The following is a 12,615-nucleotide window of genomic DNA, read 5'->3' on the forward strand; positions in this document are numbered from 1 at the left end:
AATTTCTATGTTTGTCTGTTTAAAAAGCAACAACACTGTAAGACCCAGAAAGTTTTGTGAATACTTCGTAAGTACTAAGGAGGCATTTATCTTAACAGATATTAAAACTTAACAAAAAATTTACATCAATGAAGTCAGTGTTATACTAACACAGAAACAGGCAGACAAATCCCTGGAGAAAAAAGAGGCCAGAAACAGACCTGGATATATATGAGAACTGAAACTTAATAAAGGCGACATTTCAAATTAATGGGGACATAAATGCATGGGAACAATATGCAAGTCCCCCAGAGACAGAAATTTAAAGCAATTCCTCATGTTAAACACTAAGGTAAATGTAAGTGGACTAATCAGTTATTTGTTAAAATTATGAAGGCACTAGTAGAAAAATTAGGAAGGTTATATAATTTACACAATTCTTTCAACCTCAAAGCCTAAGGAGAACATCACAAGACTGGTCATGTGACCAAAAAAACCTTCCATAACAGAGAAAAGGCAGATGACAAATTAGAAAAAAATCTTCCTGATAATTATTTAGATATGTTCATATCCTTGATAACTGATAGGTTTCTTACAAATTAATTAGAAAAAAGAAAACATCCCAATTAGAAAAGTGGGCAAGGAAAGGAAAAGCAAAGTCACCAAAGGAGACAGGAAGGAAAATGACCAAAAGCTCTTTACAGACCTGAAAACCTTCAAACTGCTAAGTAATCAAATGCAAATTAAAACAGTAACAAGAGGATACTTACCACTTTGCGAAATTGACAAAGATTAAGAAGGAATGAACAGGCCAGGGAAACAGATACTCTTCCTTTTCTAAGGGGAGCATTCATCTCTCTGGGGAGGACTTTGGCAATGTGTATTTAAAACCAAAGTGTTTTAAAATGTGCATATTTTTTAACCTCGTAATTTAATTTTGAGAAATTAATCCCAAGGAGATAATCATAAATTTGCAAAAAAACCCAAAATAGATTCAAGGACATTTTTATAATTGTGAGAAATTAGGGAAAAAAACCCAGAAGTGACTAAGCAACAGGGTAAAGTATATTCACTCTATAAAATAGAATGCTACGCAAATTTTAATGCTAATGTTGGAGAAGAATATTTGATGACTCAGAAAGATATGCCTCCTAAGATGAATAATGCAAATTATGTCATAACATGTACCTCAAACCCAGGCTTATTTTTTAAGAAAACATACAAAGTAAAAGTTTAGAAGGATGCGATATAATCCAAACTTTTAACAATGTTCTCTCTGGTCAATGGATTATGAATGCTCTTGAATTTACTCCTTTCACTTGTCCCTATTTGCAAAGTTTTCTGTAATGAACTTGCATTACTTTTGATGTAGCAAAAACCAAAGCTGTTAAAATAAACAAGTGGAAAATCTCCATTGGGGGGGTGGTATAAAAAAAACAATATAACCCTTAACAATAGGCATAACAGATTTCCTGTGTGTTAATGTTCCTCTTCTATTTAAGGCTTTACTACCTGCAAACCAGGTTGCCTTTTAACCTTTCTGCTAAACACACACACACACACACACACACACACACACACACACACAAAGGCAAAGAGACTAATAAATTCTCAAATTCCTAGGAAAAGCTTCTTGATTGCCGTGAACTTCACAAAGCAAACATCACTTCTCATCTCTGTTCCCCAGTCTTAGGATACAAGTCTGCATCATTGACAGATTTTACGGAGCCTAGCTTCATATCTGCGGCTTTGATAATTCTGCCACTTTTCTTCCACTCCCTCTTTCATTTATCTCATGGCAGAATCCCATTAGCTGTGCATCAGAGTAGACATTATAATTTCCAAAATGTATCCTTCTATGGCTGGAAGGCCATACTTTAAAAGTTAACAATGGTCATGCCTGCACAGAAATAAAATGTGTCATTTTTCTTTCCTTTTTTACCTATACATGCTTCTTAAATTGTGCATAATGAGAATGTTACTATTGTAACAGGATTTTTTTCTTTCCTGGAGAAGAAGACAATAGCAATATGTCAAGATGTTAACAAGGTTGGGTTGTTTTTTATGGTGGGAGTAGGCTTTCTTTTTGAAACTATTTCCATATGTTCTAAATTTTCTATAATCATCATTTAATACTCTACAATAGAAAATGTCTTGATATTTATTTTGAAAATATAAAAATATTGAGCCCCAGGGCATAGTCTAAGGCGATGTCAATGAAGTAGGACTCCCTGAACATAGGTTGGATTTCTGTATAGATTCTGTCCCAAACTTTGGAACTGTTTAGTGGCGATTCTGCTTTGGAAGAAGTGGGCCCATGGGTGTTGCAAGCTGGTCGAGTAGACCAACTGTGGGGACACCAGAGTGCACCATTTTAGGAAAGCTGATCACAACTGAGAATGTCTCTGGACATCTCTCTCTCTCTCTCTCTATGGACAGAGGCCAAAGAAAAGGTGAGGAAGTCTGGCCCCCAAATCTCTGTGAACATGGGGAGTTAAGGAAAAACCACTTTTCTTCTTATAAGGATTGACTGGCTTGCCGAGTCCCAGCTGGAACTCACCGGCCACCATATCCTCCTTTGCACTGAGCTATTGCATTTGCTGGCGCTAAGGGGTCTGTCAGCATTTCATTATAACCCCCTATTGTCAGGGGTTTAGAATTCAGCCATAAAAACTTGCACTGAGCTGGAACTTGGCACACACTGCTACCGCCAGGAAGTGGAGTTTGTATGTGAAATTGAAAAAACATCTGTTTGGCCATTTTTGAAGTCGTGTGAGAGCAAGAGCAGTAAAGATGCAGGTTTCTGATACTCTGCATTGGCCGCAATGCGAATCAACTTGACCGAGAGGCTTGGCTTTATTTCTTCTGAAGGACTCTGGCAAACGATTGCTCCATGCCCTGGTCTGGCCGCATCGGACTCGTTTAAAAAAGACAACGAAAAATTGTAGACTGGTGTTTTTTAGACACAGGCAACAGAATTGACAAAATGGTTTCCCCTGGGCTGTTTTTTGGTATTTCCCAGAGAAGTTAAGACTTAGCTGGCTAGAAATACAGGTCAGATGTTATTGTAATGAACTCCGTGGGGTATTCAGTATTTTTGCAGTAGGGGATTTTATCATAACGCAGGCACTGTTTGGAATCCATTCCCAGTCTGCAACTTCTTCAGACCCTCCTTCAGAAAAAAAAGGTGCAGATCAGAGGGACCCAGGAGGCACAAGGAGCAGGTTTGCTGTTGCGTTTCCCCCTTCCCTTGGGCAAGGGGCCTCTTTCTATTCTGCATACACTGTCTTGTTTTGGTGGGTGACTTAATGGGTGCTATCATTTTCCTTGCGGCAATGGGACTGGATAATCAAGAAAGGCTAGTGGAAGGAAGTTGTTACTTGCTGGAGTGGGAAGGTCCCTTCCCTACTAAAGGAATTACCTTGTAAGAAACATCAAGCAATTACCCAGTGGATATATTCATTTATCTCTTCATTCCTCTCTCTGTGTCTGTCTGTCTCTCTCAACCCTACTCACCTAACCCCTCCCTGTCTGTCTTTTGCTCTCTCTCCCTCATCACCACACTACTACTACTATATTATTATATTGGCCATTTTTGAGCTACAAAAAATGACAATTTATGTGGTTCAGCCTCATACACAGATGCTTGTTCATAAATGGTACATCGAACATGTAAAATTACCATTTGGAGAAACAAAACAAGTAATTCTATAGGGGTCAGTTTAATTGTATATTATAAATAAATGAAATATTTCTTATATTATTGAATGATTTTAGAACATGGTCTTCTGAATCTGACCACCTATTTCTATTCCTATTTTTACTTTTATGAATCGTTAAGTCATGCTTATTCTTCATATCTTATAAGGGAAAATGATAGTAATAATTATGATTATAGCATGGCATAAGGTTGTTCTGAGGAGGCAATTGGACTCAATATGTGAACACGCTTTCTAGGCTGCGAAGCAGAATGCAGTTGTGGGTTACTCTTATTGTTGTTGCCATCATTCTATCATAACCTTTCATAGTGACTCCCCTGCTCTTGTGTCACTTGTTGAAGATGTGGTCCCTTCTACACATGGGGTAACCTCTCTACAGTAATTCATGGGACAAGTCTCTCCAAGATCTCAGCAACAGAAAAATCATGTTTCTCCTGTGCTACCCTACCCCCAACCCCGGTGAAACTGTGTGGACATAAAATCTGATAACAAAGAGGGTTTCTCTCTTTGCTTTCCCTTCTTGTAAGCCTCCAAACCAAGTTAATGGCTCCCTTGAATACACTGAATAACGTCCAGACTAGACCTTGAGTTCATCTGATTTTCCTATCCATATTTTTTTCTTTTATCTCCATTTCTTATAGCTGTTATTTTATACTTTCATAACACTCATCTCACTATTAGTATCTCCCAAAATGTTTTGGAACAAGAGAAGGTAAAAATAAGTAAAGAAATAAATCAAGCCAGCACAAGTTTATTCATTGAGACCACTCGGATCTAATAGATCTGGGCCATCCAACATGACACAACATAGAACTCATGTCTTGGCAGCAACAAGATTTTAGTTTTAGTAGAAGAAACAGCCTCTATTACCTCTGCTGTTTGGTCACAATGTCCTTAACACACTGAGTAGACTCTCAAGGCTAATGAAGTAAATAGGGAACCCAGAAGTAACCCCTGGTTGTATGTCCCCAGGGAAGCAACAAGGCTGCAGAAGCAGCCTCCAGACCCTTGGCATGTCACTCCCTGAGCTGCGTGGAAATGGCTGTGTGGTGTCCTTGACTCATGCTTGTTCCTGGCATAGGGGAACCACTACTCTGGGTGAAGATAGGGTCTGCTCTAGAGCCTTGCGACAGGAGCCAGCATTTCAAGAACATTCCACTCACTCACACAGACCCTCCATGGTGGTTTCTCTCCTGGCCTAAAGTATTATTCTCTAGGTAGGTTTGAGGACACATATTCTCTCAGGCTTCTTAGTCCTCAAAGCACCCAAATGAGTTTTCACAAACCCCTAGGACATCTAGCTAGCCCAGATTAAGATCGAGAAGTCCATCTCAGATCACTCTCTCATGAGTAGCTAAATTCCATCTCTCAGAAGGTACACAAGGAAGGGAGGGCCATGTAACAAAGTGACCCAAGAGTGTGGTATGACACACAGATGACCAAGCCACAAATTGTGTTCAAATGATGGCTCTGCACTATCCTACTGGTGTGATCTTGGATGAGTAAACTGCTGTGCACCTCATCCCCCTCACCCACAACAATGAGAAAGTTCTCACGAGGATGAAAGAAAAACCTCTGAAATTGTCTAATGAAGAGCATAATAGTAACTGAAATGGAAACTTCATTCCTTGTTCCCATCCACACCAGCCACATACATCTACCCTCTCTTTATATAAAGCAAATAGCTTCACTCCTTTTCTTCCCTTCAGAAGGTTTGGAGCAACTAAGTGCACCAAAGTCTAGCTAAGGGAAAAGAACAAAAGGCATGAAAGACATTTCCTTGGATGGGCTATTCCTCAAGAAGTCAGTAAGACATCGGTAGGGGTGTAAGTCTCCCTCAAAAGGCTGAAGAGTAAAACCCAGGGATAGAGACACAGGGAGAGCCGGAAAGATGGAAAAGCCACTTACTTCCATAAGGGGAGCCTGTGGGGGAGCCGTTTAGAAATCCTGGTGACCCTGGGACGCCCAGATTGGCCATGGGGACGTTGCTGTAGCCATTCATACTGTTACTTGAGGTGCTGTAGTTAGACTGCTGGGGGGTGGAGCTGGAAGAGTAGCCCCGTGGAGAGATGCTGCTTGTGTTGCGGATGTACCCTGGACAGCAAGGAAAAAGCCCAGATAAATGAAATGGCAGAGACCAAATATGGCGGCATCGGCCCACATGGTCCCCCTGATTATAGATTCTAGGTCCCCTTGATTACAGAGCGCTCCAAGCCACCCCTGGGCAGGGGCGGAAGGTCTGCAGTTTGTCTTCAGCGTTTCTATCCTCCTTTCCCTTCCCCGCCCTACACAAGGCCATGTCTCTGAGGGTCCCTCCTTCCTCTTTGTTCCCATTCGCCGTCAACATCTCCAGCTCACACAAAGGAGTGATGACTAATCTTCCTAACTCATGAGAGCCCTATGAGATCTTAATGACTATCACTGAGGCAAGCATTTTGTGATCAAGTAAAGCCTGGCAGATTTTGTGTGCTATAGCCATTCCTTGAAGATTCGCATATGTGGGTCCCAGAGAATAAATAAACCAGTTTAACTTTGCTAACTTAGTGTTTCCCAAATTTAGCATGCCACAGTATCTTTTCTGGGAATGGTGAGCAAAAGGCATCCTAATAACATCTCAAGGGCCACTCGTAATCTGCAGATCATACCTTTAGAAAAGTTAGTTCAAGGCTATTACCATGCCCGAGTGGAGTTGGGGAACATCTTTATTTAAAAATTGTTGCCAAGTTCATCTAAATGTGCTATTCTTTGACCAAAGACATGGAAGCATCAGCAATTGAGTATAGGGAGATCTGGTCTGTGGGAGGAATGGGGAAGGAACAAGTCCTCTCCATACTTCCAAAACCCTGGCACGGAGAGACCACCCAACCCATCCTGAAATAACCCGGTTCAGGTAATAGTCCCTAAAGCTATTTTTTGAAAAGCTCTTTTTTAAATTTGAAGGGGGAAAAAAAAAAAAGGCAATCATCTGTCTGCACGCACCCTGCTGTAAGAAAAACTCACCCTGGTCATGAGAATGAGGACTTCCCTTCCAGTGGATGAATGAAACTGGAAATACAACTATGCCAAGGTTAGGGACATCCTTAGGAAATTTATGATTTAATTTTTAAAAATGATAAAAAAATGATTTGTGATCAACTTAGCCCCTTAGTAAAATCAACCTCAGTGACAAAAATCTTTACGCAATATACTTCATGTGTGAAAAGCACAGATAACTGTAAAGTGTGCTGCTCTGCATTTGCAAATGAGACGATACACAAACAGAAGTCACTAAAGGAAACCGAACCACTCTGCCTCTGCTGCTGGGAAGAGAGGGTCATGCATAACAAATGACAATGGCAATGACTCATCTTCCTTCCACTGTCGAAGATGATAATCACAATAGCAGAACTGCACATTTTCATCAAACTACACCTGTAAGTCTAGTTTCAGGAAGTCAAAACCCTTTGAAGTTAATCACAGTTCATCTTAACCTTAAATATTTGCAATTAAAGGGTCCCAACTGGGCCCAAAATAGCCCCCCAATCTCACAAAACACCACCTATCATGTTGAGATAATCCAATATAGGATGGTACTGCTTATCTGGGGACATGCTTCTTTGATGGTATACGAATCAAGCTTTACCTCCCTCTGCTTAAGCAAAACCAACCTTGTAAATGGATAGGATGTTTGGAATTTCGACTCGGAGAAAGGGTAGTACCTTGATTATTTCCCTGTGTTGACTCTGAGATGCTGACCCCAAGCTGGCTGCCGTAGGAATTGATGCCCATCATGCCACTGTGAGCCGGGGAGCTGGAGAGAGCTGGGAGCTGGCTGGGGTTCCTGGGGACGCTGTACAGGGCTTCAGCAATGTCTGCAGCTCGCTTCAAAATGATGTCCTGGAAAATGGCAGGTGGAGGTGAACATTTTTAGGCAGCGCGAAGAGTCATACTCAACAGTGTAAGATGGGAGCATCTAACCTGGTTATTGTGTGGGGTGCCATAGAGGGCCTCCACTAGATCCGCCGCTCTTTTCAATAGCATCTCCTAGAAAAAAAAGCAGAAGGGGTGAGGAAGAAGCAAAGGTAAAACCCGCAAATGGCCAACTCAAATGAAAATTATGTATAAAAACAAAAAGTCCAGATGTCATCCCTAAAATATAAATAACTGGCTATGAGGTCCTCTATTTGGTTTGACAGGCAGAATGTAACTGCACATATAAATCCCTCTCTAAATACATATGTACACAGAATCCATCTAGACCAAAACGGTTCCTTCCATCCATGATTGCGCCACCAAAATAAAAAATGACCAGATGAAAGATGGAGTTGGTTGAAATTACTAAGTCATGGAAGTGCCATTAAAAACTTTCAGACCATTCCATTAAAGAATCTGGTACTCTAATTAACCAAAAATTCTTAGAATGATTGACTGACCTGAGTTTAGCTGCTTGCCAAGGAGTTGTTCGTAATACTGAAATTATCTTGGCAGTGCCTTCTGCAAAATTTTATTCTAATAAAGATGAATTCTTTCAATAATATTTCCCCCTATTCACTTTAACCAGAGAGAATTAGTAATCAGTAATCCCTTTCGTCTCATTGTGTCTTTTCTACCTCCTGTTTTTAACAGCCTTTTAAATTGCTATTAACCTACTTTCCAGATATCATCTAATTTAATGGTGGGGCTGGGGATTTTTCCAAGAGGAAAATGAAGGTGTGATGCAGAAGCAAATGTGGTACTTGAATTTTACTCACAGTACAGAAAAGAGAACATGGCATATGATAATTTGTGTGCTCAAAATGCAAATGTAGATGTTAAAATTTAATAACACCTCATTAATTGAATAGCTAATAAATTAATGTATTTTTCAATGACAAAAGCTAGAATAATGGGCCAGATTTATGATATGATTGTTATAAGCAAGTTCACTTAAAAGCAAAACACTTCATAGACATTTTCTATGGAGGCATTTTTTGCTTAATTTAATATCTATATACAGGGTAGTTCCTCGATGAATAAATGACTGTAGATTAATGTGTCCCTGCAATTATGGGTGAATAAAATTATATTCAAATACAAAGGAGTGGGAACTTACATTTTTAAGCCATTATGCAATTATTTATTTTCATAAAGTTGCCAATGTTTCATAAGCTGGATACTTGTAGTGTATCTATTTCATAGGACCCAATTTTCAGATTTCCTATTCCCTTGGATATTAATCACACTATATCTCAGAGTTAGAAGATATTTTATGTGTACTTAAAGCTTAGCCAAATTTCAGGGCCTAATGTAATTTTAAAGCGACTTAATTTGCTGGATTTATCTAAGTTTGCAGAAATCCCACAATAAGGTTTTCACCTGTCAATTTCCAAAAGGTTTTTGTTTTTGTTTTTTTACCTTAGCTAATCTCTCTGGGTCTCCAGGATGCCTTGGGATGACCTTCTGGAGTCTCTGAAAGCCATAGTCTATGGTGGGTTCATTTAATGCTGAAAAAGAAAAGTCCTCTTTTTGAGTATGTTTCATGGCCATAAACAAAGGCTCTAATTAAGTCTTCCACTGGTAATAGAAAGGTGCTGGTATTATTTGAGAATTGACACATAATGAATACAATTAGTTAAGGATAAAGGTGACATTGGTTAATTCACATTTATAAGTCTGGAATGCATAGTAGTTTAATGTCTTTGCACTAGAATGATATTTCAAAACATCAGGATGATTACACTTATTTTATTATTTCTGCCCAAAGTGCACACAACTTAAAATTTTCTGCTCACTCTCAAATAATCAGAAATATTACACAATTAACCATATCCCAGTTTTTTATAAAGATAATAAACTACCCTTACATGTGTTTTCCTCCTTCCCCCTTCTCTTTCCCAAGTATACCTTTATCATCTATTCATTCTCCTAATTATCACTTTTTCTTATTCTCTCAAATATTTACATACATACATATACAAACCTTCTGTGAGTTTATTCTCATAAAGCCCTGTTCTTATGCATAGTACACTTGCAGAATTTGCAATTACCGTTTGCTACATGTACATTCATTCGATGTCAGGCTCTACCATAGCCGGAAAGAGTCATAAAATAGGATGCATACTTGCTTTGTGTTGCGGAAGACAGTGCCGGGCACATAGGAGGTGCTTAGTGCTTAATGTCAGTGGTTGTACAATGAGGGAGGCAGGGCATGAATGAACGACTTAACTTCGCATTTCTACCGTGCTGAAGAGTTTTTGGAGTTGAGCCCCTTCTCCTTTCACCTTCCTCTCTTCCTCGACTTCTTTTATTTTTATTTTTTTTAAGATTTTATTTGAGACAGAGATAGTGAGAGAGAGCACGCGAGCAGGGGGGAGAGGGAGAAGCAGGCTCCCCACTGAGCAGGGAGCCTGACTCGGGGCTCTATCCCAGGACTCTGGGATCTGAAGGAGGTCCCCCAACTGATTGAGCCACCCAGGTGCCCCTCTTCCTCGACTTCTTAAAAGTCTTTTGTTTAAATTTTATAGTTTCAAAGTTAATGCATAATCAAAGTAAAGAAAAAAGATGCAAAAGATAAAATAATAACCACCTGCACTCCCATTAGGCAGCAGTAAACACAGGAGGGTGTACTTCCTTTTTAATCTTCCTTTTTGCACATATGTTTTGTGAATATTTGTTGCTGCTATTCTAAGTATCAAAGCAACGCCTTTTGTTTTAAAAGAATTATAAAAAAATTTAAATGTGGAAGTAAAAATACAATCATCCATAACCTCACCATTTCAGAGATGATCTGGGTTAACATTTTTGCTTATATCTTTTCAGATTTAAACACATGCACATACTTAAAATTATTCAGAGACATCCTATTCACACCATTACATAACCTACTTTTTATCAATTTAACAATATATCAAAATTTCCCCAGCTTATTAATTATTCTTTTATAATGTTATTTAAAATTCCTGAATATTTTTCCATGACATGGTCTATAATTTATTTAAATGGCTTCTTAATGTTTGGCATTTAACGTGATCCTTAGTTTCTCACTATTATAAAAATCAGAGCAATAATTATCCACCATGTATAGCCTTAATGATTTCAATGGGAAAACTCCAAGAATCAGAATTACTGGACCAAAAACTGTATTTAAGGACTAACACACATCACGTCGAACACTTCTCAGAAGAATGTATAAATTCATACTCCCTCCAGCAATGCATGTGGTCACTTCTATTTGGTTATTAATCAGTGAGATTGAAGAGCTTCTTATACCAGCTGATCATTTTAATTTTTTCTTTTATGACCTGCTCATTGATACTTCCTGCATTCTTCTGCTAGGGGTTAGTCATTTTCTTTTTTTTGTAAAAACACTTTACATATTCATATTTTTAATGCTCTGGCACCATGTTACAATATCATATCCTAACATGTCTTTAGGTATTATATGTAGAAAGACCATCCCAATTCCACAGTAAGTACGCATGCGTGCGTGTGTGCCCACACACATACACACACAATATGTGTTTGTATTTGCATATACATATACCAACATATATGAATTCCTCTCCTTTAGCTCTACCAGTAAAATGTGTACTGCTTATCATCTAGGTAATAAGTTTTTTATTTTTTATTTTGTTTTTTGCTATGTTTTTATCATCTTCATGTTTTATCATCTTTTTGTAAATATGATTACTCCCTCTTCACATTTTCTACAAGTTTTACTGGTGCCTAGAAACCCTTTTGGTTTTTATATGTCTGTTCAGGCAGCTTGTGAGGGGAGTGGTGGCTGAATATGGCAGAGTCATTAAGAGAATCAGTTTTAGAGTCAAACTGATTTGTGTTTGAATTCCAGCTCCACTATTAATTTCTCTACACTTATGTTTAAGATCCATTTCATGGGTCTGCTGTAAAAATTAAAAGGAACCACTTATAGAATGCCCCCAACATAGTTCTTGGCACAGAAAAGTTCTTAACCAATGGTAGTTATCTGCTATTTTGTAACCAACCCCCTGTCAGATATCATTAATTATTTCTGTTCATTCTTAGGATCATACGTTCACAGCATCTATGTATTTTATCTGTATATTAATTCCAATTAGTTCTTTAATCCCACTCTTGTGTTGGCTAAAATGTTCCCTACTGCCTAAAAATGAGGATGATTGTGGATATCCTTGCTTATTTTTCTCTGAATGGGAATGACGCTAACATTTTATCATCATTATCTCTTGGCTAAAAGTTTGAAAGAACCCTGTGAAATTTCTCTTGTCAAAGTCACCAAAAATATTTTAGTCAAACGAAGAGGAAATTTTCCATTCTTTTTTTTTTTTTTTAAGATCTATTTATTTGAGGCAGGGGGAATAGCGAAGAACAGAGGGAGAGGAAGAGAGAGACCATCCCAAGCAGACTCTCCATTGAGTGTGGAGCCTGACTTGGGGCTCCATCCCATGATCCTGAGCTGAAACCAAGAGTCAATTGCTTATCCAATGGATCACCCAGGTGACCCAGAAATTTTCCATTCTTATCATAAATGTGAGTTATGACACTGAAAATATTATCCTGCTGGAAATGTATCCACCCACACCTTTCCTAAATGTGTACTGCCCTGTTTCATGCCTACCTCCCCAGCCACGCATCTCAGTCCACATTGAGGGCCGCTCTTCCTCCATCTTACAAGCACTGCTGCTCCTCACACCTATTTACCAAGCCACTCTTCTGTCTGGTTATATGTTCTCCTTCATCAATCTCATCAGTGCCCCTGTGATTTCCATGTCAAACTACATGCTAACTGTCACAAATCTTTATCTCTAGTCCAGATAGCTTGCCTGAGATTCTGCCTTATCTTTCCAAGTATTGGATGGAAATTTCCCCCGGGATGGCTCATAGACTCCTCCCACCCAAGATACCCCAAGCTCACCTGACTTTGAGAGAATAGCCATCATCCATCAGATTGCCAATCAGAAAC

The 12,615-nt window shown here is 38.9% G+C and overlaps 1 protein-coding gene across 1 annotated transcript in view; it reads right to left on the reverse strand.

Annotated features, from left to right (window-relative positions):
• EBF2 (EBF transcription factor 2) overlaps nucleotides 1–12,615 on the reverse strand; it is a 194,742-nt gene that overhangs the window by 10,741 nt on the left and 171,386 nt on the right. The window contains exons 11-14 of the mRNA XM_004763239.3: nucleotides 9,072–9,160; nucleotides 7,656–7,721; nucleotides 7,397–7,574; nucleotides 5,607–5,792 (exon numbers count right to left, since the gene is read on the reverse strand). Coding sequence (XP_004763296.1) covers nucleotides 5,607–5,792; nucleotides 7,397–7,574; nucleotides 7,656–7,721; nucleotides 9,072–9,160 — 519 coding nt within the window. The remainder of the gene's footprint in view (nucleotides 1–5,606; nucleotides 5,793–7,396; nucleotides 7,575–7,655; nucleotides 7,722–9,071; nucleotides 9,161–12,615) is intronic.

The sequence above is a fragment of the Mustela putorius genome, unplaced genomic scaffold (genome assembly GCF_011764305.1).
Source record: "Mustela putorius furo isolate JIRA1106 unplaced genomic scaffold, ASM1176430v1.1 tig00003937_pilon_pilon_pilon, whole genome shotgun sequence".
Classification (NCBI taxonomy): Eukaryota; Metazoa; Chordata; class Mammalia; order Carnivora; family Mustelidae; genus Mustela; species Mustela putorius.